Raw genomic sequence first — 24,360 nt, forward strand, 5'->3', positions numbered from 1 at the left:
ATGAAGAGTTCTTGGAGAAATATGCATGAAAAGTTCTTAGAGAAGAAGTATTTGATAACGCATATGTTGGGAACATATAGAGATAAGTTCTCTACATGATTCATCTACATTTCTATTCTTAGTTTCCAAAAGGTCTAACACTATATTTTTATCTGGTGTAACCTCGGGCATGTGGCCTTCTCCGGCAGTACAAACTGCTTCGGCTGTCGTACCATGGGAGACAGACGCATCGTCTTTAGTAGAGGCGCGAAATCTGTTTTAAGGGAAGCGTGTTGAACACGTGCCTCAGCCACAACCGTCAACATTTGTTTGTTAATTTTGTAGGAAATTATTGTACAAGAAGACGTGGTTCAAGACCTCGTTGAAGCCTACACAACAGACTGAAAACACAACGAACCATACAAGTAGACGCGGTTAAAGATCAAGTTGAAAAATTTATCTTTTGAAGATATTGGTTTGAATCGATTGTTTTATTAAATATGTTGTAGTTCATATTTATTTTCGTTTGAATTTGTACACGGTTCATGTACTACAATTTCCCAAAAATTATGTAAAGAGAGTATCTTTACAATTTTTATATTTATTTATATAATTTTTATTATAAAATTGTGACCCACTTCCTACACACCACCCCATTGGTTGTATATGTGCACTAGCTTAGTTCCCCGTGTGTTACACGGGTTGAACAATTTAAACTATTTAATAAATATTTCTTGTAAATACAAACTAAAGAGGGAGACATTTATATACCAATTGACATAAATAAGTTAATATAAAGATGATGTATGTTAGTATTATAAAATTTATCAGAGAAGAATGTAATCAAACTGTCGCTAAAAATAATATAAAAATAAATATATTATATAATACGTATTATTGTATTTACGTATTACATTACATTTAAATTTAATGGTAAATAAAAAGATAGAATGGATGTAAATTACAAAGACACTCAATGTTTAAAAAAAAGATGTAACATGAATAACGATAATTTATGAATATTTTCATTAAATGTATTATTTGAAGATTTGGAAAGTTGTTACTAAGATTTCAGGATTTTTTTTTTATTTTTTTTTTTTTGAAATTAGGATTAACTATTACCAAGATTTTAGGGTTATTTTTTTTTAATTTAGGATTATCTATGAAACTAAAGAGATAAGTAAACTAATGTGTGACACATGTCATTTATTGGAACCATCTAATTTTCTGTTTCCCGCCTCTTTTGTATAGTTATCTTATATTAATTAAATATTAAATTCATATTAAATCGTATCATACTTTGAATTTGAAATAGAATCCTTCTATTTTTCTAACAAAGTATTATCTTCGAATTTAAAATTTTTAATTTAAGATAAGATGTTTTTAATTTTTCTTTAGGAAAATAAAAAATAGATGACTCCAATGAATGATACGTGTCACATATTAGTTTATTTATAGTATGAATTTGGTATATAAAATTACATTTATTCAACCCGTACAATACACGGGGTTCCTTAAAGTTTTTCTTTTATTTAATATGTCAAATTATATAATAAAATAAAATAAAGAATTTCAAATAATGTCACGTGACACCCTCTCCTTTCATCTTACAATATTAATTTATATAGTATTTTATTTTAATATAATTTTTAATTACTAATACGTGTTTTATATTCATAAATCTATTGATTTTCATCAATTGATTGTTTGATAAATGAATATGTTTTTTTTTGTTCTGGTGCTAATATTTTTGTTATAATAATCTAAATATATTAGTAGTTGATTACGTTTGAAGTTGATAAGGTATTAACCATTTGAAGTTGATTATGTTTTTAAAGTGATTTTTCTACTTTGAAATTATAAACTTATCTTTATTATAAAATATAATTTATAAACATTTGCTTTTATATGTTTTTTAAACGGATAAATAATAATAAAATTAAATTGATATGTGAAGGGAGATCAGATTTCAGGATTATTATTATTATTATTATTATTATTTTGAATTTAGGGATTCAATATTATTTGTAACATCATATTTTAAAGTCAATATATATCTATTTATTTTAATATACTTTATTATTTCTACATCTGACCGAAAATAAAATATTCTTCTTTTAAAACTCAAATCTTATCCAATAAAACATCGAAACTTAAATGAAATTCACAATATTCAAGTAGACTATTAGAATATTCAAGTAGATTATTATTATTATTATTATTATTATTATTATTATTATTATTATTATTATTTTGAATTTAGGGTTAACCATGAAACTAAAGGGATTATATTTTAGGAGGGAAAATAGATTTGTAGATAGTCTCATTGATTGCCATGTGTCTCAAATTGGTTTACTTTATTATATGTATAGATTAGTTTGTTAAAAGTTACCATTTGAGATTTCAAATATATTCATTCCATTTTTATTTTTATATAACTTTATTACCAAAGAAAATATAAAATAAAAACAAAAAATTAGTGGATTAGTAGATTACTATATTATCCGATGACAAAAAGAAAAATACTATATACGGTTATGCTTTATGTAAATGGGTATATGTATATTTTGTGTAATTTACTAGGGTATATAACCTAATATCGTACATGTCTCGTACCGTTCAAAAAATTAAAACTAATCTCATACCCAAATACCTGGTAATCTGGATTTACCATCAAGTTAGGATTCATTTGTCATACTAATGGGAGTAGAGGTGTACAAATCCGCTTTTTTTTTTAAAAAAAAAAAAAAAAAAAAAAACCCGTCCGGTTTTTTAAACGGTTTTATTTTTTTTAACCAGTTAAATTTAAGTCAAAGAAAGTCAAAACCGGTTTCATTTAAATAGGTTTGGTTCAAAGACCTTTTGGGTCAAACCAGTTCAATTTAAGTCAAAGAAAGTCAAAACCGGTTTCTTTTAAACAGGTTTGGCTCAGTGACCTTTTGGGTCAAAGCAGTTCAATTTAAGTCAAAGAAAGCTAAAACCGGTTTCATTTAAACACGTTTGGCTCAGAGACCACCAGTTTATAAGGGGAAAATGACTGGATCATTTTAAAATTGGTTTTCAATTTGATTTGAACCGATTTCAATACATCAGTTCTCAAACCTAGAGGTGCACAAACCGGATTTTTTTAATACCCGGGTTCGGGTATAAACCCGGGTACGGATATGACCGGGTTTTGACTTTTCGGGTATTGGTCATACCCGGGTCGGGTTCGGGTCCGAGTATTGGCCAGAAAATCTATACCCTATTTCCGGGTCCGGGTAAGGTTCGGGTTCGTGTATAGATTATAGATCTGGTTTTTCGATTCAGTTTTTAGGCATAAAACATAGAAATATAATAGAAACCTTTATTTATACATATTGTATACATTGAAATCTGCCCAAAAACGTCTCACACAAGCTCTAAATGTTAAAAAAAATTGTTGCACACAATGGGTCTGGGTATTACGAAACCCGGGTCCGGGTATTACGAAAACCTGGTTACGGGTATTATGAAAACTCGGGTACGAGTTTTATTTAAACCGGGTACACTGAAAACCCGGGTACGAAAAAACCCGGGTTCAAATTCTGGTATTGAATAGAATATGCATAAGGTAGGGACCGGGTTTAAAAAACCTGGTTTTTCTAATACCCGGGTTTGGTTTTCTCCCGGTTCAGGTTTTTTGTTCCGGGTTTAGGTTTTTTGCGCACCTCTACGATTACAAAATGACGATTTGGAATGATAATCAACTTGGACAGCACAAGCCCACAAAGACGTAAATACAAGATGGGCTTGTTTGGGTATTTGGGCTCATTACTCATGAAACTAATTGTACAATTATCAATGCAGATTGTACAACACGACTGTGCAAATTTGCATGCACCAAAACGCTGTGATCGATCAAACCTTACATGAGTGGAGAAAAAATCGAGAAATTGAGACGCATTTCTCCGAGAATTTCGTGTATGAGAGACAAGAGATCCGAATTCACAGGGAACAATGTCATTTGTAGACACCGAAGAGACGAATCTGGAACCAGAGGGAGAAAATTTCACCAACACGAAGAAGAAATTGACGATTAATGTGACGAATTTGTTGTGAATTGGTGACGAATTGTTTACGTCAAGCTGCAATGCAGATTTATATGCCAGAAGAAGAAGAAGAAGAATCGTACATAGATTGATCGTTTGATCCGAATGAATTGCTAGGGTTTCGTTACAGTTTTCGATATGGTAGGTGCATTCTGTTTGTGGTAGTACGTATAATTATATGTTTATTGTGTTACTTCTTGCTAAATTAGGGTTATGATGTACATAGATTGATCCGGATGAATTGTTAGGGTTTCGTATAAGTTTTGGATATGGTAGGTGCATTCTGTTTGTGTTAGTAGGTATAATTATATGTTTTTTATATGTTTATTGTGTTACTGCTTGCTAAATTAGGGTTATGATGCACATAGATTGATCCGGATGAATTGTTAGGGTTTCGTATAAGTTTTGGATATGGTAGGGGCATTCTGTTTGTGTTAGTATGTATAATTATATGTTTATTGTGTTACTGCTTGCTAAATTAGGGTTATGATGCACATAGATTGATCCGGATGAATTGTTAGGGTTTCGTATAAGTTTTCGATATGGTAGGGGCATTCTGTTTGTGTTAGTATGTATAATTATATGTTTATTGTGTTACTGCTTGCTAAATTAGGGTTATGATGTACATAGATTGATCCGGATGAGTTGTTAGGGTTTCGTATAAGTTTTCGATATGGTAGGTGCATTCTGTTTGTGTTAGTAGGTATAATTATATGTTTTTTATATGTTTATTGTGTTACTGCTTGCTAAATTAGGGTTATGATGTACATAGATTGATCCGGATGAATTGTTAGGGTTTCGTATAAGTTTTGGATATGGTAGGTGCATTCTGTTTGTGTTAGTAGGTATAATTATATTTTTTTATATGTTTATTGTGTTACTGCTTGCTAAATTAGGGTTATGATGTACATAGATTGATCCAGATGAATTGTTAGGGTTTCGTATAAGTTTTCGATATGGTAGGTGCAGATTTATGTGTTAGTAGGTGTGATTATATGTTTATTGTGTTACTGCTTGCTAAATTAGGGCTATGATGCACATGGATTGATCCGGATGAATTGTAAATTTGTAAGGGTTTCATATAAGTTTTAGATATGGTAGGTGCATGAATTGTGTTAGTAGGTATAATTATATGTTTATTGTGTTACTGCTTGCTAAATTAGGGTTGTGATTATGATTAATGATGTTAGATCTTGTAGATTAGTGTGTTTTGAATGCGAAATTGATATGTTAAGAGAGGAAAATTATGATATCTTATGTATCTGTTGATTTACTATAGTATTCTTTAGAAGCTATGTATGTTGAAGAAGTGTAACTGTCAAACTTTAGTATGCGTGTGTTACGAACCGAAACCATTGCAAGGTATGGGACTTGTCACAAATCGATCTGTATGTTTGCTGTTATGGAGCTCACTAGGCAGGGTTTTATACAAACATGCATACATCCATATGATCATCCATCTATGGATACATCCTTATGTACGTAAAGGTGTAACTAGATATTAGTTATACTGTATTTGTGACCAATTTGTTTGTACAACAGAGTACTGCGGTGAATATTATAGTAGGAACTCACGTCTGGGTTGACGATCCGAACAAAGCATGGATTGATGGGCAGGTAACAAAGATTACTGGCCAAGAAGCTGAGATCGAGACTCCTGACCTCAAAAAGGTTGGTAGTTTATATTTTATTTTAATTATATTATTTTCATGTTTATATCAACAACCAACAACTGATTGTATACATTTTTGTTATGGTTTACTTTCAGGTAGTTGCTAAGTTATCAAATGTATATCCAAAGGACACGGAAGCTCCAGCTGGTGGTGTTGATGACATGACAAAACTATCATATTTGCATGAGCCAGGAGTCCTGCAGAACTTAAGAATTAGATACGAACTCAATGAAATTTACGTAGGCTACCTACCTACCTTCTTATATTGAAACATATAATTATTTTGTTTAATCCTCACATGTTTCGAAACCATTGCAGACTTACACCGGAAACATCCTAATTGCAATAAACCCGTTCCAAAAGTTACCTCATTTGTACGATGGTCATATGATGGAAGAATATAAGGGAGCACCGTTTGGAGAACTGAGTCCGCATGTATTTGCAGTAGCTGATGCGTCTTACAGGTCTCTATCATTTATTGAGTGACTTAACAATTATTTCGCATTTCTTCAACATTAATTATGTCTTTAATGAACCTAGGGCTATGATTAAGGAGGGTAAAAGTAATTCGATTCTGGTCAGTGGTGAAAGTGGAGCAGGTAAAACGGAGACAACCAAAATGCTTATGCAGTATTTAGCATATTTGGGTGGTCGGAAAGCTACTGAAGGACGCACAGTTGAACAACAAGTTCTAGAAGTATGATACATGACGTATAGTTCTATATTAAAACTACTTAATTATTCTGTAATTTGGAGCTTGCCATAAATATACTCACATAAATATATACCTGTACATGTATAGAAGTACACACACATAACACACAAATATACTTAATTACTGGACCCTTCCCCTGCATATGTGCGTGCGTGTTTGTAAAATTAAATTTCTGTTTGTGTGTGTATGCATAATATATACATATCAGTATATCATCCTGATTAAGCTTTTGCCACCATTGTGAGTGCAGTCAAATCCAGTTCTTGAAGCATTTGGCAATGCTAAAACTGTTAGAAATAACAATTCCAGGTGATTTTCTTGTTATTAAGTAAGAAAATGAAGTGATGTCCCTATTTCCGGTTTCATCTCAGAACTTTTTTTTGTTCGTTTCATTAGGCTTCGAATTTTACATTTAGCGTTTTCTAATATTTATTGTTAAGCAGCTATCCATTAGTAGATATAGTAGGTATTATAAACAGACAATTTGGATTCTTTTTATGCTCTATAGATTTCAATTAGAGGCAACTCGTTCGGCAATTTACTTAGCTAAAATGGAAATGGTTCAAATGGGTCAAACATGTTAAAAGTTTCCTAAAGTTCTGATGTTTTGATAATGTTCCAGTCGTTTTGGAAAATTTGTCGAAATCCAATTTGATAAGCACGGAAGAATATCAGGAGCAGCCATAAGGACCTATCTTCTAGAAAGGTCTCGTGTTTGCCAAATAAATGACCCCGAGCGCAACTATCACTGTTTTTACCTATTATGTGCAGCACCACAAGAGGTATCATGTTTCGTAAATCGTAACTAAATTGTATGCAAAACATTTTCTTTACTAACCTGATGTTATATACTCTTCTATAATCAGGAAATTGAGAAATATCACTTGGGGAACCCAAAATCTTTTCATTATCTTAACCAGTCAAAATGCTACGAGCTTGTTGGTGTAAATGACGCCCATGAATATCTTGCCACAAGGAGAGCTATGGATGTTGTTGGAATTAGCAAAGAAGAGCAGGTATTTTGTATTTCCCTAAGAAGTTTCTTTTTTCTTTTTTTTTTAATAAGAGGTAGCAATTTTAACCCATTTATGAGTAAACTGGTTGGTTGATTTCGATTAAATGGTTAAATTTTTGAAATAGCTAAAATGGAAACGGGTCAAATGGGTTAATTTAAGAAAAAGAGTTAAAATGGAAACGGGTCAAATGGGTTAATTTAAGAAAAGAGCTAAAATGGAAATGTTGAAAAGCACCCAAAGTGTATTTAAAATGCATAAAACCTTCTAAATCTTTTTAATACGAACTGCATTCTAATAATATAATTTTCTTAATCATATGTAATACATTAATCAACTGTAAAATTCCAAAAAGAAAAGACTATTTACAAGATTTTTAGAATTATTACCTTTCTCTTACTCTCACAGGAAGCGATATTTAGAGTTACTGCTGCTATTCTTCATCTTGGCAATATTGAATTTACCAAAGGGAAAGAGGTTGATTCTTCGGTTTTAAAAGACGATAAAGCTAAATTTCACTTAAAAGTGACTGCAGAACTTCTTAGGTATATCTTTTTCTCAAATGCTTTGAAAATTTTTGAGTTTTATAAATTTTTATAGAGTGGTAGTGAATCTATGAGTTCTTATGTTAGGTGTGGTTCTGTGGGTTTGGAAGATGCATTGTGTAAACGAGTGATGATTACTCCTGAAGAAATTATAAAAAGAAGTCTTGATCCCCTTAGTGCAGCAGTCAGCAGGGATGGATTAGCTAAAACAATATATTCCAGATTATTTGATTGGTATGAAGTTGTTCTATAAAAGAGGTTGACAAAATGGGTGGGTTGACCAGTTAACGGGTCAAAACATGTTGTGGTCAACATGGGTATTTTCAGGGTCGGCTCCATAGGCTTGGTAACCTAGGCACGGGCCTAGCGCCACCAAAAATTTAGGGCCTCCGAATTTTTAGAAAGTTTTTATATGTAGTTATATGTATTAGGCCCAAATAAATACGTTTATTTCAAAACTAAACAGTTTTTTCATTGAAGGAGTCTAAAATAAATATTGTTTGGCAAAAAAAAGGCCAAGTTTCAAAGCCCATTTCGCCTTGATTTCCAGCTATGACAACACAACCACGATCGACCTAATCATCATTATTTAGAGGCCTAAAGCCCCAAAATACAGCCGCAATCGTTGTTCCCATTTCCCATAGCAACTGCTTTCAATTTCTAGGCTATCGGCTATCACTAGCCGAAAAAAGTAAGGGTAATCACCCATGACGTCGGGATTGGAGGAGAGTTTGTCAGCGAAATTAGGGCCCTCATTTTATAGTTCGCTTAGGGTCTCCAAAAACGTAGGAACGGCCCTGGGTATTTTTTGCTACATGGCGGGTCAGTTTTGTTGACCCTGAATTATTTTTGTCTATTTTTTTGGTTTTTTAACAAATATTGTGTCTAATAAAATTATAAAATCTATGTTATTCCAAGGGTTTTTAATGTTAGCCCTACGGGCTGTTGTTATCAAAACCCTTATTTCAGTAATAATCTGATTTATTGAATATAATGATTTATGAGGTTTTCGCATATGAGTATGTTTTGGGTGACTTTTGACGCAACAGTTTCCTATTAAGCTACACCTCTATTAAAATATAATTTAGACAATAGAATATGCCGTATCCATCAGAAATATCTTTGATAAACTTCTAATGCAAATGGCGTTTTTCGTGGATATTTTCAGGCTGGTGGATAAAATAAATGTCTCAATTGGACAAGACCGTACCTCAAAATGTCTGATTGGGGTCCTCGATATATACGGTTTTGAAAGCTTCAAGAACAACAGGTGACAACTGAGTATATATTTTCGCATTTCACGTGTTCTATAAATATAGCTACTATTGAATTTGAAAAACCATATGCTATATATATGGAAAGTTGAAGTAAATTCAGTTTTACATATACTTTTTAACAAAAATTAAAGTGCAGCTTTGAGCAGTTTTGCATCAACTTCACGAATGAGAAACTGCAGCAACACTTTAATCAACATGTGTTTAAGATGGAGCAAGAGGAATATACAAAAGAGGCTATAAATTGGAGCTACATTGAATTTGTCGATAACCAAGATGTTTTAGATCTCATTGAAAAGGTATTATCAATGTCAGTTGCATTTACCCCTTCGTAGCTGCATATAGTTAGATACATTACATGCATACAACATGTATGCACGTATGCACATACACGTATCTATATGTGTGGGACTAGATGGTCTAGTTTTGATATATGCAACACAATAGGTATATAGAATTGTACTTTTCTTTCTACGGTTAATAATAAAAACACTTACAAAAATGTATCTACCAGATATGAAACGAATTTAATAATGTTTTGTTAACTACATAATTCTCCTGAAGATGTATTTGTATCGCAGAAACCTGGTGGAATCATTGCTCTCCTTGATGAAGCCTGGTAAGATATTCCTTGCTATATATATATGTGTATATGTGTGTATATATATATATATATAGGGTTAAGTTCATTAGTGAACAACCCTCTTGATTGTGAACACTAATGAACTAATCCTATCCCTTGATTATCAATACACAAGTGTAAATCAATGGCCAGGATTTGATGATGAAAATACACTAGTGTATTTTACGATTTGATGATGTAAATCAATGGTCAGGATTTGTTCACTCAGTTCACAAATACACTGGTGTTCACTCTAGAACCCCATCCTGTATGTATATATATAAATACATTGGTCTTTAACAGATCACAAGGTGTCATTTTCGACCCATTTATTTACTTAATAATGGGTCAATTCGGGTTGTATCTTTATATAATGTTTGAACAGGTTAAAAGTTGCTCAAAGTCTGTTTTTGTAATGCATATAACATCGTCAAGTGTTTGTTAAAAAATTTAGATTAATACTATAAGTCTGTAATAGTAGTGCTTTTTCAATCATAATTCATGCTTCAATTTTATAAAAGTTATAGAAAAGGAACAAATAAGTGTTTGTTTGTCAACCCAATCTGACCCGTTTGAGCCGTATTAAAATACCACTTGTTCAAACCAAACCCATCTTGACCCATTTCTCGACCCGCCCATCTTTCTACCTCCATTTATTACCGTGGTTTATAATACTTCTATCTTAAACAGTTAAACTCACTACTGAATCTTATATTTTTAGTATGTTCCCAAAGTCTACACACGAAACGTTTTCAAACAAGCTTTATCAGACCTTCAGAAATCACAAACGTTTTGTGAAGCCCAAGCTGTCACGTACAGACTTCACAATCGCGCATTATGCTGGAGAGGTACGTGTTTTCGTCGAATCATGCTAATGCCTTATAATGTAAGTACACTGTACACATCTTTAATTGTACCTTTTCTAATTGTAATTTCAGGTCCAGTATCAATCCAATCAATTTCTTGACAAAAATAAAGACTATGTAGTCCCCGAACACCAAGACTTGTTGGGTGATTCCCGATGTGCATTTGTAGCTGGCCTTTTCCCTCCAATTGCTGAAGAATCTCCTAAATCTTCTAAGTTCTCTTCAATTGGGTCTCGTTTTAAGGTATCTTTTACTTATATGCTATGCAGTTAATATCGGTGATATATCGGTTATTGGTCCCCATGTAAAATATCAGTACTGATAATTATCGGCGATATTGACCGATATTTGTCCAATATATCACCGATTTTCCTTTTCCTGATACCAGTACCTTTCTTCTTAGTTCTACCATTCGTCTTTCTTCTTATTGCTGCTATTAGCGTTTTAAGTCTTTTTTGTTAAATGTTAGTGTTTTAAGTCTTAATCGGTTCCTACTTGCTACAATTGTTAGTGTTTTGCAAGTTGCAAAAGGTTAATTTGTTAACGGAAGGAGAGTATACTGAATTGTTAGTGTTAAATTGCTATATATACATAAATTCTGCATGGTATTAAAATTACCGATATCCCACCGCGATAACCTATATCTCAAATATCGGTCCTTGACTGAAAGCCGATTATTTACCGCATTAACTGCATAGCTTATATGAGGTGTTTAGGATTGCTTACGTAAACACTTATCCGCTTTTTACGTGTTTTTAAAAGCAGACAAGCCTTTTTGTACACTAACATGCAACTAATTGATGCAGTTGCAATTGCAACAACTGATGGAGACACTAAATGCAACAGAACCTCATTACATTAGATGTGTAAAACCAAATAATCAACTGAAACCTGCCATATTTGAGAATGTCAACATCTTGCAACAATTACGCTGTGGGGTGAGTACACAATTTTTTTATTCCTTTCGTCTTTTACTGTTTATTAAAGGTGGTAGATTGGGTTATTACCACGGAAGCTTCTAGATAGATTCATTTATAATTAGAATAGATAATTATGATGTATAGGGCATTGTTATCCTTTCCTAATTATGTGTTATAGTAGGGTTAGGATTCGTCCCTATATAAAGGGTCTTGTATTCTGTTTTACGATCATCAATTCAATAATACCATAAACACTTTTATGGGTGGGCCAGACGGGTTGGATTACAAGACAAACCATGTTTATTCAAACGGGTATTTTGTATTGCAAATAGTAAATGTATTATATATGAGCCCAAACACTATATTGCTACATTTGGCATTGGGTTGAAGGTTTAAAATCGCCAATGTACTGTTTTTCTTCGTAAATTGTTTTATTCAAAGGGTTAGTAACCTTGGTTTAAAAAAGCGCGCCTTAAGCGCGCTTAAGCGCAAAGCGACCCTAGGCGCAAAGAGCTGCGCCTTGTGTGACATAAAGCAAGCTCTGTACAAAAAGCGCACAAAAAGCGAGCTTTTTTGGAAAAGAATCCCACTGAGGCGCGTGCTTTTTGTACAGAAGGTGTTTTTGTGCTTTAAAGTGTTATACATGCAGCTAAAATGGTTGTACATTATATGATTTATACATTAAATCATATATAAACCTTATTTGTCACTATATTTTGGGTAAGGGATGCTAAAAGCCTGTAGGATATATATAAAATAATATATAAGCACCTTGCGCCTCACGTACGAAAAGACCACCGCTTTTGCGATTTGCGCTTCACGCTTTGATTTTAGACCTTGTCGCTTTTGTGCGCTTCACGTTTTTTTTAAACCAAGTTAGTAACATGGGAAACCAGATTAGTTATTAAAAATGGACAAAATGTTTACTGTGAGCCTAAAACAATGATTAGTTCTTTTTCGATGTTGTAAGAATTTGACCCGTTTAACCCGTCCGGCCCATTTGATCGTTTTCATGTATAGCTAACTGTATGTGACTACTTATTCTATTTTATAGGGCGTTTTAGAGGCGATCAGAATCAGTTGTGCTGGTTATCCTACTCGTCGTCCTTTCTATGAGTTTATAAACAGATTTGGACTTCTTGCCCCTGAAGTGTTAATAGGATGGTAGATCTTTCCTTCACCCTCAAATGTAACACTAATTTATATCCAGTTTTTTTCATGTAAATTTGAGAAATTTTACATTCTTAAAACATTTCCTTACCTCCTCAATCAGCTTTGATGAAAAGGTTGCATGCGGAAAGATTCTAGAAAAGAAGGGAATCAAAGGCTTTCAGGTATGTATGCACACGCGCGTGCGCACACACACACACATATATATATGGACAGGATCATGAGAAAACTCATTGTTTGTGAGAAAACTAGAAAAAACTATATTACATATGTGCAGTATATATTGCATATATACAATGTACAATATTACATATATGTAATGGATGATTATTACATATATGTAATATTTCATATGTTGCATATGCAATATATGATTGTTGCATGTATCTAATACATCATATATTGCATATATGTAATACATCATATATGCATTATATGCTATATGTATGCAATATGTGATATATTTCATATATGTAATATAGAGTTTTCTCAATAAAAAGAGTTCTCTCTCTCTCTCTCTATATATATATATATATAATATATATATAGGGAGAAGATCATGCGAGAACCACCTCTTATTGCGAGAACCGCGAGAACCAATGTGAACACAACCAAAAATGCCTAAAAATAGCTAAAAAACACACAAAAAATTTTTTTTAATATTTTTTTATATAAAAATCGCTACTTTTCAAAGCCAAAAAAAATAAAATAAAAATATTTTTTTTTTAATTTTTTTTTGCCACTAAAAGTAGCGATTTGAGCATAAAAAAATATTAAAAAAAAATTTAGATTTTTTTTTTTTGATTTTTTTAGATTTTTTTTAGATTTTTTAAGGTTTTTTGGGGGTTTAGTTTTTAGCATTTTAGCTTTGGGGGGGGGGGGGGGGGGGGGGGGTTAGGTTTTTTTTAGGTTTTTTTAGCAATTTTAGGTTGTGTTCACATTGGTTCTCACGGTTCTCGCAATAAATGGAGTTCTCGCATGAGCCCCTCCCTATATATATATATATATATATTTAAATGTGTGATTAACCTCTGACAGCAACATTATATTTTATACAGGTTGGTAAAACAAAAGTTTTCCTGAGAGCTGGACAGATGGCGGAATTAGATGCAAGAAGAACCGAAGTCCTCAGTAGTGCAGCACAAATTATCCAAAGGAGAATGCGAACTTATATTGCTCATAAACAGTTCATTGACACTCGGAAGAGTTCAGTTGTCTTGCAATCTTTTTGCCGAGGTGAAACTCTTATTAATTGATCTTAGAGGTGGAAAATGGGTCAGGTCAGACGGGTTGGGTATGGATCATAACGGACTGGCCCATTCGGAAATAGGCCAAATTCCCCTACAGGCCTACATTGTAATTATTCAGTTAAATCTAGTAAATATGCCCATCCACTTTACAAGAGATATCGACCCATTCGTAAATGGGCCAAATTGCCTACTCTACCTGATCTATTATTCATTCTGTATGCATGTAACTCCAATGACTTTTAGGTAGATTGGCTGGCAAACGTTTTGAAGAACTGAGAAGGATAGCAGCTGCAATAAAAATACAGAAACACTTCCGTAAATACCACGCTTTGAAAGTCTACCGTAAGCTCCGTGCGTCAGCACTTAAGGTGCAAGCAGCCATACGTGCATTGAAGGCTTGTAAGGAATTCAAACTAAAGAAACAAACCAAGGCCGTAATCAAGATGCAGGTTAATTTCATAATGCTGGCATGTATATAACTATTTATTTTGTATAGGCGTATAGCGGTACCAAAATGGGCGGGAAAAAGGATAAGTTTTTTTTATATCGGTTCAGACCGACCTGCAAACACGATTTTATCTGTTATTTTAATAAATGATCCAAATTAGTAATGTTTTAAATATTATTAGGAAAACGTTATTATTGCAATAGTAATCCAAGTTGTGAAACAAATGGTTTAGGGGGGGGGGGGGGGGGGGGGGGGTTTATGCATTTAGATTACATTTTGGGTGACTTTCAATTGGTTACCATCTTACCAATTGTTTAAATTTACCGAATTGACCCATTAGAGGCAAAGTATCTGTAGATCGACATGCTTACCCATAAATAGGCCGATATTGCCACCTCTAATTTGTTACCGACCGTCTAAAATTTAGTAGATGGATCGGTAACATCTAGAAATGATCTCATGTGAAAATGTGTGTGTGTGTATATATATAAATTTTAAATCAGATCTGGTTGACCCACAATCACATTTTGTCATGTACTTCTTTTAATTGATACAAACAATTAACGCTTTTGAATATTATTAGGCTCGATGGCGTTGTCATAGGAGTCGTTCATACCATAAAAGGCTAAAGAAGGGAGCCATAGTTACACAATGCAGATGGAGGGGCAAAATGGCAAGGAAAGAGTTACGAGAACTTAAAAGGGTTGGTTTCAACGTGTATTTAATTTCTAAATTAAAAGTATTTTGTTTCATGAGCCATTTTTTGAGATATAAAATTAGATATGAACTTTATCTTACTTTTCTGCAGAAAGCACGGGATACAGGCGCCCTTAAAGAAGCAAAAGATAAACTTCAAAAACAATTGGAGGAACTAACATGGCGTTTACAGTTGGAAAAGCGCTTAAGGGTAAGTATTGATATTTAGTTAAGAGTTAATTGCCCGGATGGTCCCTGTGGTTTCACGTTTTTTCACGTTTAGTCCCCACCTTTTGAAAATAACAGGTATGCTCCCTATGGTATGTTATTTTGTTACTCGGGTAGTCCCCGGAGTAGATGTCAGTTAGTTTGGAAATAGCAGGTATGCTCCCTATGGTTTGTCATTATGTTACTCGGATAGTCCCCGGAGTAAATGTCAGGGGACTATCCGAGTAACAAAATAACAAACCATAGGGAGCATACCTGCTATTTTCAAAAGGTGGGGACTAAACGTGAAACCACAGGGACCATCCGGGCAATTAACTCTTTAGTTAATAAAAACATAACTTATGATTAACATGTTCTAATGGCTAATGCTGAGCTCGTATCTCCAGACTGATTTAGAAGAAGCAAAAGCCAGTGAGGCTAACAAATTTAGAAATTCTTTAGAATCTTTGCAAAAAAAACTCGATGAAGCAAATGCAACAATAATCAAGGAAAAAGAGGCAGCAAGGAAAGCTATTGAAGAAGCACCTCCTGTTATTCAAGAAAAAGAAGTAATCATTGAAGATACTAAAAGAATTGAATCCCTCACTGCAGAAATCAATCATTTAAAGGTAATTTACATAACTTAGCTTCCACTTATTGTATTTTTTAAATGTTTTTAAAACTAAATTTTTTTTCCTGAAATGAGTCATTTTTTAAAATTTTTGTGCTTCATTTTTTCCATGCAGACGTTATTGGAATCTGAAAAGCGACATTCTGCTGATTTAGAAAAGAAATACGCTCAATCTCAAGAGCGTAGTGAAGATGCACTCAAGAAATTAGAAGATTCCGAAGATAAAGTCCAACAGTTACAAGATTCTCTGAGCAGGTCAGTAGACTCATTCCCGAATTTTTCATTTTCGTTTCCGAATTCAAAATTTCAGCGTAAGCAGTAACCTACCGTCACATTTGTTTTATTTTCTTATTCTACATAGGCTGGAAGAGAAACTACAGAATATTGATTCAGAAAATAAAGTTTTCCGTCAACAAGCTGTGTCAATGGCACCTAATAAGTTTCTCATACGTTCCAAATCTATCCTTCAGGTAATTTTTTATTTATTAATTTTTTTTTTTTTTTTTTTTTTTTGAGAAGTTTACTCATCAGATGTGACATGATAATGCTAACTGTGGAAAGTTCATCCCATTCATATGGAAACAGTTAGTTTGGATTAAATTTTACTGGCAATGGGTCAAACAGATAAATTAGTTTAAAATTGCAATAAAGGAAATGGGTCAAAACTCACACAGGTCGAACAGGTCAAACAGGGCTGAAAATTTCATTAAGTGTATTTTATATACTTACAATCCTCTAAATCGTTTTATTTAAATTCAGTCATGCAATTACCTTAATTATATGTTCAAAAGAAACTGGTCCCGAAAAAATGTAGGTCGGTCAACCCAACCTATTTGACCCGCACTTAGAAGTTACCCATTCTGACCAGTTAACGTGTTCTCAGCCCGCTCATATGAAAACGAGTTACTTGTGTAAAAATTAATGATAAATGGTCAAACAGGGCAAATAGTTTAATCTAGCAACAATTCAAATGGGTTGCATTATAAAAAATATATATTTCAGTAAACTGCCATTTTGGTCCCTGAGGTTTGTTCACTTTTGCCACTTTAGTCCAAAACTCAAACCTTTTGCATCTGGGTCCCTGTGGTTTCAGTTTTATTGCCATTTTAGTCCAAAAATGAAATCAGGTCATATTTGTCTTATAAAATCCAGCAATTTTATCATTTTCCTCAGGGGCAAATTAGGTCATATTTGTCTTATAAAAAAATCTGGTATTTATTTATAAAAAAGAAATGACCATTTTGCCCCTGAGAAAAAAGACAAAATAGCAGGATTTTATAAGATAAATATGAGCTGATTTCATTTTTGGACCAAAATGGCAATAAAACTGAAACCACAGGGACCCAGATGCAAAAGGTTTGAGTTTTGGACTAAAGTGGCAAAAGTGACCAAACCACAGGGATCAAAATGGCAGTTTACTCTTAATAATATGATGTTTATAAACTTACAATCTTTTTGCAGAGATCGGAGAGCAGTCACTTATTCGGAGACGCAAAGCCACCTCTTGTATTAATTCTCTTTAACACAAAGATGCTTTTTAACTATATTTTTTCCAACTGTTAATATTTAATTCTCGTCTTATTTGATTTTTAGGAACTGCATAGCATGTCGATGAACCAACGGGATCTTTCAGAACTTGATGACAAACCACAAAAGTCACTTAATGAAAAACAGATAGAGAATCAAGAATTGCTAATCAAATGCATTGCACAACGTATAGGATTTGCAGGAGACAAACCACTTGCGGCTTGTATAATTTACAAATGCCTTCTACAATGGAGATCTTTTGAAGTTGAACGAACGTCTGTTTTTGACCGCATCATCCAGACCATAGGTCATGCAATTGAGGTTCAAACTATATCCAAAATATATTAATTATTTCTCACGCTCATAGTTGTTAATAGCGAATAGCAACAAATAGCGACAAGGGACCTATATGCTACATAGCGAATAGCGACAAATAGCGACCGCTATTTTATATATAGCAATACACTAGAAAAAGATTTTTGAAAATTTTTATATGTATATTATATCAAAATACCTTGGTATATATGCTATTTTACATGTATATTTAACAAAAACCTATAAATCCAGCTATTTTATAGCTATATCTAATTGCTATTTACATAAAAAAAAAAAAACAAACTGTCGTTATTCACGCCATTGGTCGCTATGACCCAAATAGCAACACTTGGTCGCTTCGCTACATAGCGCGCTATAGCGGTCACTATAGCCGCTATTGACAACTATGCTCACGCTTCCCCCTTGTAAAGGACCCAAACACCCTCATCTTCTTCAACCTTTTGAATATGGGTTTAAAAATATAAAGAGTAAAGTTCACGGATGGTCCCTATGGTTAACCAAAATTTTGGATTTGGTCCCTAGCTTTTCAAAAGTACATGGATAGTGCCCGCGGTTAACCAAAATTTTGGATTTGGTCCCTAGCTTTTCAAAAGTACATAGATGGTCCATTTGATTTGCACTTTGTAACACATTTAGTCCCCAGCTAACAAATCTAAAGGTTTCATCAGGTCCAAGTTAGGGACTAAACGTGTTACAAAGTGCAAACCACAGGACCATCCATGTACTTTTGGCAAAAGTTGGGGACTAAATGCGTAACAAAGTGCAAACAACAGGGACCATCCATGTACTTTTGGAAAGCTAGAGACCAAGTCCAAATTTTTGGTCAACCACAAGGACCATCCGTGTACTTTACTCAAATATTAAAAAGTGAAGAGAGTGAAGAAGATGAGGGTATTTTTGTCATTTTACATGGATGTGGGACGGAAAGTGTTGCTAGTTCTAAATTACGCACGTCCAGTGTAATAAACTAAGTTTAGGGACAAAATCCATAACTTTTACCACAGTACATAGGCTCCTTTTGTAGTTTAACTAAAACAAAATAACGATTTAGGAGGTTTTATTTCATTACAGATACCTTTTGTACTTCTGTTTCCCTCTGTTATGCTAAATTTTTCTTTTTGTCCTTTGTATATTAAAAGAAATCCCAGGATAATAATGAGATATTGGCCTATTGGTTGTCGAATGCGTCAACTCTTTTGCTTCTACTTCAACGCACTCTGAAAGCAAGTGGTGTGACAGCTGGACTGGGCCCACAACGTCGTCGATCATCAGCCACTCTTTTTGGAAGAGTGAATAACGTAATTTCATAAGCTTCGTATAATTTGTGTTTTCTGTAAGGACACAAAGGGTGGATTGGACAACGGGTGGGACCATAGTTGTCAATAGCGGCTATAGCGACCGCTATAGCCCGCTATGTAGCGAAGCGACCAAGTGTCGCTATTTAGGTCATAGCGACCAATAGCGTGAATAGCGACAGTTAGTTTTTTTTAATGTAAATAGCATATATACCAAGGTATTTTGATATAATATACATATAAAAATTTTCAAAATTCTTTTTCTAGTGTATCGCTATATATAAAATAGCGGTCGCTATTTGTCGCTATTCGCTATGTAGTATATAGGTCCGTTGTCGCTATTTGTCGCTATTCGCTATTAACAACTATGGGTGGGACGAGTAGTTTTTTTGTGTGGGTCAAAATGCATTAGGTTGACCCAAAACACTTTTCCATTTTTGTCAACCTTTCATAAATTTTCTCATGCGTCATTAATGATTACAAAAGTTACTTTAATAATACCATGAGTTTTATAACGAAGTGTTGGACAACTTTTGGGTTTGACCCGTTTGATTTGTTTCATTTTTAGTTGAACATTTTTTTGTAATTTTACTGATTTGACCCGTTAGAGATAAAACATAACCCAGATTGACTTGTTGGTTAATTTTAAGACAATATCATTTAGTTAAAGGTGTTTGCTTATTTCTTGTTAGAGTTTTCGTGGAACTCCTCAAGGAGTGAATATTTCTTTTCATAATGGAAGTTTGAGTGCGTTAGATGCTGTAAGCCAAGTAGAAGCCAAATATCCCGCTTTGCTTTTCAAGCAACAACTTACAGCATACGTTGAAAAAATATACGGAATGATCCGAGATAATTTAAAAAAGGAAATATCTCCGTTACTCGGGTTGTGTATTCAGGTAATCTCATCTTATTTTTTAGGGTAAATTACTTTTTGAGTCCCTGTGTTTTAGTGGTTTTAACCACTTGAGTCCAAAATCAAAAAGTTTAACGACCTGAGTCCCTATAAGCATTTTCTTTAACCATTTGAGTCCTTTTGAGTTCAAATTTTAACCTTTTGAGTCCAATTTTTTGGACTCAAATCGTTATAAAATGAACAAAATTGGACTCAAAACGTTATAAAATAAATGACTAGGGACTCAAGGCGTTAAACTTTTCGATTTTGGACTCAAGTTGTTAAAACCACTAAAATACAGGGACTCAAAAAGTAATTTACCCTATTTTTTTATTTTAGTTTAATTTTGTGAAGTATTTTTATTGTGCTAATTGATATTTTAATCAAAGGCGCCAAGAACTTCCAGGGCAAGCCTAGTAAAGGGAACATCACATCCGGTTAATAATGCGGCTCAACAAGCGTTGATTGCTCACTGGCAAGGAATTGTGAAGAACCTTGGAGATTTCTTGAACACTTTAAAAACAAATCATGTTAGTGAAACTTCTTCTTACTTTCTTTTGTTTGTTTTAGGGGTGTAAACAAGGCGGAACAGTTCGAGAGCTACTCGAGATCGGATCAATAAAAAGCTTGTACGAGCTGAGCCTTAATGAGCCGGAGCCCGAGCTTGAGCCTGAAATATGACTCGTTTAGTTATCGAGCCCAAGCTCAAGCTTTACATACAAAACTCGTTTAGGCTCGAGCCTAAACAAGTCCTGACAAAATTTATATTATTTTTTGAGTAAATTACGATTTTGTCCCTTGTGGTTATATCACTTTTATCCTTTTAGCCCAAAAAGGAATCTTTTAACATCTAAGCCCCAACGTCTTTTTTTCTAACCCTTTTGGCCCCCGACGTCTTTTTTTTCCAACCCTTTTGGCCCCTAAAAGTAAATGGATGGGGTTAGTGTTTGGGGCCAAAAGGGTTAGAAAAAAAGACGTTGGGGGCTCAGATGTTAAAAGATTCCTTTTTGGGCTAAAAGGGTAAAACTGATATAACCACAGGGGCCAAAATCGTAATTTACTCTATTTTTTATATATATAATACACCTACTATTTAACATTGGCGAGCCGATTTTTGGGTTGTTTAGGCTATCAAAGCGAGCTCGAGCCGAGCTTTTAGATCGTTTAAAATTGTTCTCAAATTACCTCGATCCGAGCTGAACTCAAGCAGTTGGGTTTTACTTTGAGCCGAGCTTGATCTCAAAATAGTAGGCTCGAACAGAGCCGAGCTCGAGCCTAGTCATGCTCAAACTCGGCTCGGCTCGGCTCGTTTACACCCCTAGTTTGTTTATTTGTGTTTCTCTTACTAACTTAGAAATAAACTAAAAGTAAACATTTTTGCAACACAAAAGAAAAAAAAAAGGAGAGTTGGAAATTGTGACCTTTTACTTATGAATGGTCAATTTTGGTTTTGGTTTTGTCTCAAACTGTTCACATTGGTCAAACGGGTCAAATCAAAAGTTTAGGTAGAAGAGAAATTGGCCAAATGGTCTATGCATACAACCTTCCAAATCGTGTCATTTGAATATTTGTATTTTTACCTTAACAATATTGCTTTGTAGGGTCGTGATCAATTCATAATAGTTTATAGAACTTTTAAAAAACGGGTCAAACTCAAAACTTTACCAGAAAAAGAACCAAAAAGAAATTGTTGCATGTACGTTAAGACTTTGTTTATCCACTCGTAGCTATTATACATGTCTGATTTTGTTGATTATTTCAGGTACCACCATTTTTGGTCCGAAAAATTTTCACACAAATATTTTCATTCATTAATGTTCAATTGTTTAACAGGTATACTTCATCTTCCTAGACTGCATATATTCTTGTATATCCATACGCACACATGAATATGATTTCGATCATTTTATACTTCTCGCTGCAGCCTTCTTTTGAGACGAGAATGCTGTTCATTCAGCAATGGTGAATATGTGAAAGCCGGACTTGGTGAATTAAAAGACTGGTGTTACAACGCAACCGATGAGGTATTTTTTTTTATTTATAATTTTTTTTAGGGTAAATTACTTTTTGAGTCCCTGTGTTTTAGTGGTTTTAACTAGTTGAGTCCAAAAGCAAAAAGTTTAACGACCTGAGTCCCTATAAGCATTTTCATTAACCATTTGAGTCCTTTTGGGTCCAAATTTTAACCTTTTGAGTCCAATTTTTTGGACTCAAATCGTTATAAAATGAACAAAATTGGACTCAAAACGTTTGCGTTAAACTTTTTGATTTTGGACTCAAGTGGTTAAAACCACTAAAACACAGGGACTCAAAAAGTAATTTACTCTTTTTTTTTATATTCTTTTGTTTTTATCTTTAAGGGTAAATAAGTAATTTCACATGTATTTAACTGAAAATTAAACAACGTACTATTTGCTAAACAAAAAGTACTGCAGTATGCAGGTTCTGCATGGGAAGAACTTAAACATATCCGGCAGGCTATCGGGTTTCTGGTAAATAATCAACTTTTGCGCTGCATTTTACTTCTTATATAACGTAGATGATTTTGATACATTGTCCGCAAAAAAACATTAATACATGTTAGTTCAATTCAGGTTATTCATCAAAAGCCGAAGAAAACCCTTGATGAAATAAGTCATGGCCTGTGTCCCGTGAGTGACAGGCTACAAAACATGTAATTTCGTTTACATTTACATTTTAACATGTGTCTCAACTGTCGTATTTTGTTTTGTTTTACAGGTTCTTAGTGTACAACAGTTGTACCGGATCAGTACGATGTATTGGGATGACAAATATGGAACTCATAGTGTGTCCCCGGATGTAAGTTTGTATAGATGTTACAAACGGGTCAATTTTGGTTGCATTTTTATCTCAAAACGGTCCGAAATACACCCAAAGTTTGTTTTTTTTATGCAAACAGCCTCCTAAATTGTTTTAAATAGTTAGATCGTTACTGTAATAATATTTTATTTTTGTTATCATGTTATTCGTAAAAAGTGGATAAGATGGTGTCTTCGGGTCAACCCTGGCAGTTTTGACCCGATCACTTAGGTACGGGCCGATGTGGGTTATGCTTTATCTCAGATAGGTGAAATAAAAAAAAATAAAATTAAATAAAAAAATAAACAAACAAAAATATTACCAAAACGGTGAACACGGATAATGAGCTAAATTATTGTTATAATAATATTATTTTTGTAATAGTATTACGTAATATTTGATATCGCCTTTTAGGTTATATCCAGCATGAGGATTATGATGACAGAAGAAAATAATGCAATAAGCAATTCTTTCCTTTTGGATGACGATTCCAGGTTATTTTCTCTTATTTATTGCCAGGGGCGCAGCTTAGGCTTTTAGTCCGAGGGGGCGTCCGACCCCCCCGAACTTTTTGGCGCGTAGTGTTATGAATAGTACTTTCGTATAGAAAATTTTTAGGTATATACGTCCCCCCCCCCCCCCCCCCCGGTTTCGGAAAAATTGGGGGGGGGGGGGGGGGAAGCTTCGCCAATGTTTATTGCATCTTGATCTGTTTTTATAGCTATGTTTTTTTTTTTCATCGGGTTGTTTATATGATGGTTTGGCCCACTAGAGGTTGCAAAATGGGCACAGGGCCAGACATGTTGGATAATGGGTCGGGCCGAGTCGGGCTGACCCCATCAATTTTCCTTCATTTTTTATGTTAAAACAATGTAAAGTGATTTTGGAGGTTTTAAGCAAACACTAGGTTGACTTTTGGCCCGGTCAAGCTATAGATTTTGGAATGCGGTAATTGCAGTAATATTGAGGTTGTGATTTTTTTTTTTTTTTTTTGTTAACTTTTTTGATGATTTTCTTTTTACAGCATTCCGTTTTCAGTCGACGATATAGCGAAGTCAATGGATCAAATTGAAATCTCGGATATCGAACCACCACCTTTAATCCGTGAGAACTCGGGCTTTAGCTTTTTGTTGCCACAAGCAGACTAACTGCCATTTTTAACAATTTGAGCTTGATCCGTCTCGGCGTTTTTTTTTTTACCAATTTGAGCTTGATCCTTCTCGGGTGCTAAATCTCGTCCAATAACAGAACAGTTTTGTACAAATTTGATTAACCACCGATCTCAAGTACTAACTTGGCTTTGAATCTGCGGTTTTTTTGGTCTTGACATAATAATCTCATGTATATTTATATCATATTTTGTATAACTAAATACTTTTGTTGTAGAAACTATAGGGTGAGGTTTACATAT

At 33.8% G+C, this 24,360-nt stretch overlaps 1 protein-coding gene across 3 annotated transcripts; it reads left to right on the forward strand.

The window, feature by feature from the left end:
* The first annotated feature begins 3,792 nt into the window (after window positions 1-3,792).
* On the forward strand, window positions 3,793-24,254 carry LOC110889163 (myosin-11). Of its 3 annotated transcripts, XM_022136672.2 has the most exons (37): window positions 3,794-4,190; window positions 5,592-5,720; window positions 5,818-5,961; window positions 6,041-6,186; window positions 6,263-6,419; window positions 6,688-6,746; window positions 7,060-7,219; window positions 7,304-7,453; window positions 7,859-7,995; window positions 8,083-8,229; window positions 9,164-9,265; window positions 9,409-9,568; window positions 9,851-9,888; window positions 10,613-10,739; window positions 10,830-11,000; window positions 11,564-11,695; window positions 12,732-12,841; window positions 12,951-13,011; window positions 13,906-14,083; window positions 14,341-14,546; window positions 15,129-15,248; window positions 15,354-15,452; window positions 15,856-16,077; window positions 16,195-16,334; window positions 16,441-16,549; window positions 17,541-17,585; window positions 17,673-17,927; window positions 19,082-19,240; window positions 19,930-20,133; window positions 20,519-20,659; window positions 21,892-21,962; window positions 22,054-22,153; window positions 22,565-22,621; window positions 22,724-22,780; window positions 22,869-22,949; window positions 23,364-23,443; window positions 23,974-24,254. In XM_022136672.2, the coding sequence occupies exons 1-37, from the start codon at window positions 4,188-4,190 to the stop codon at window positions 24,095-24,097; spliced, it is 4,581 nt and encodes a 1,526-aa protein (XP_021992364.1). In that variant the 5' UTR covers window positions 3,794-4,187; the 3' UTR covers window positions 24,098-24,254. The 3 variants fall into 3 exon arrangements, with proteins under 3 accessions (XP_035835386.1, XP_021992364.1, XP_035835387.1); XM_035979493.1 differs by having other exon boundaries at window positions 3,793-4,190; window positions 15,129-15,452; XM_035979494.1 differs by lacking the exons at window positions 3,794-4,190; window positions 5,592-5,720; window positions 5,818-5,961; window positions 6,041-6,186 and having other exon boundaries at window positions 6,328-6,433; window positions 15,129-15,452.
* The last annotated feature ends 106 nt before the right edge of the window (window positions 24,255-24,360 follow it).

Source organism: Helianthus annuus, chromosome 11, assembly GCF_002127325.2.
Source record: "Helianthus annuus cultivar XRQ/B chromosome 11, HanXRQr2.0-SUNRISE, whole genome shotgun sequence".
In the NCBI taxonomy this organism is placed as follows: domain Eukaryota; kingdom Viridiplantae; phylum Streptophyta; class Magnoliopsida; order Asterales; family Asteraceae; genus Helianthus; species Helianthus annuus.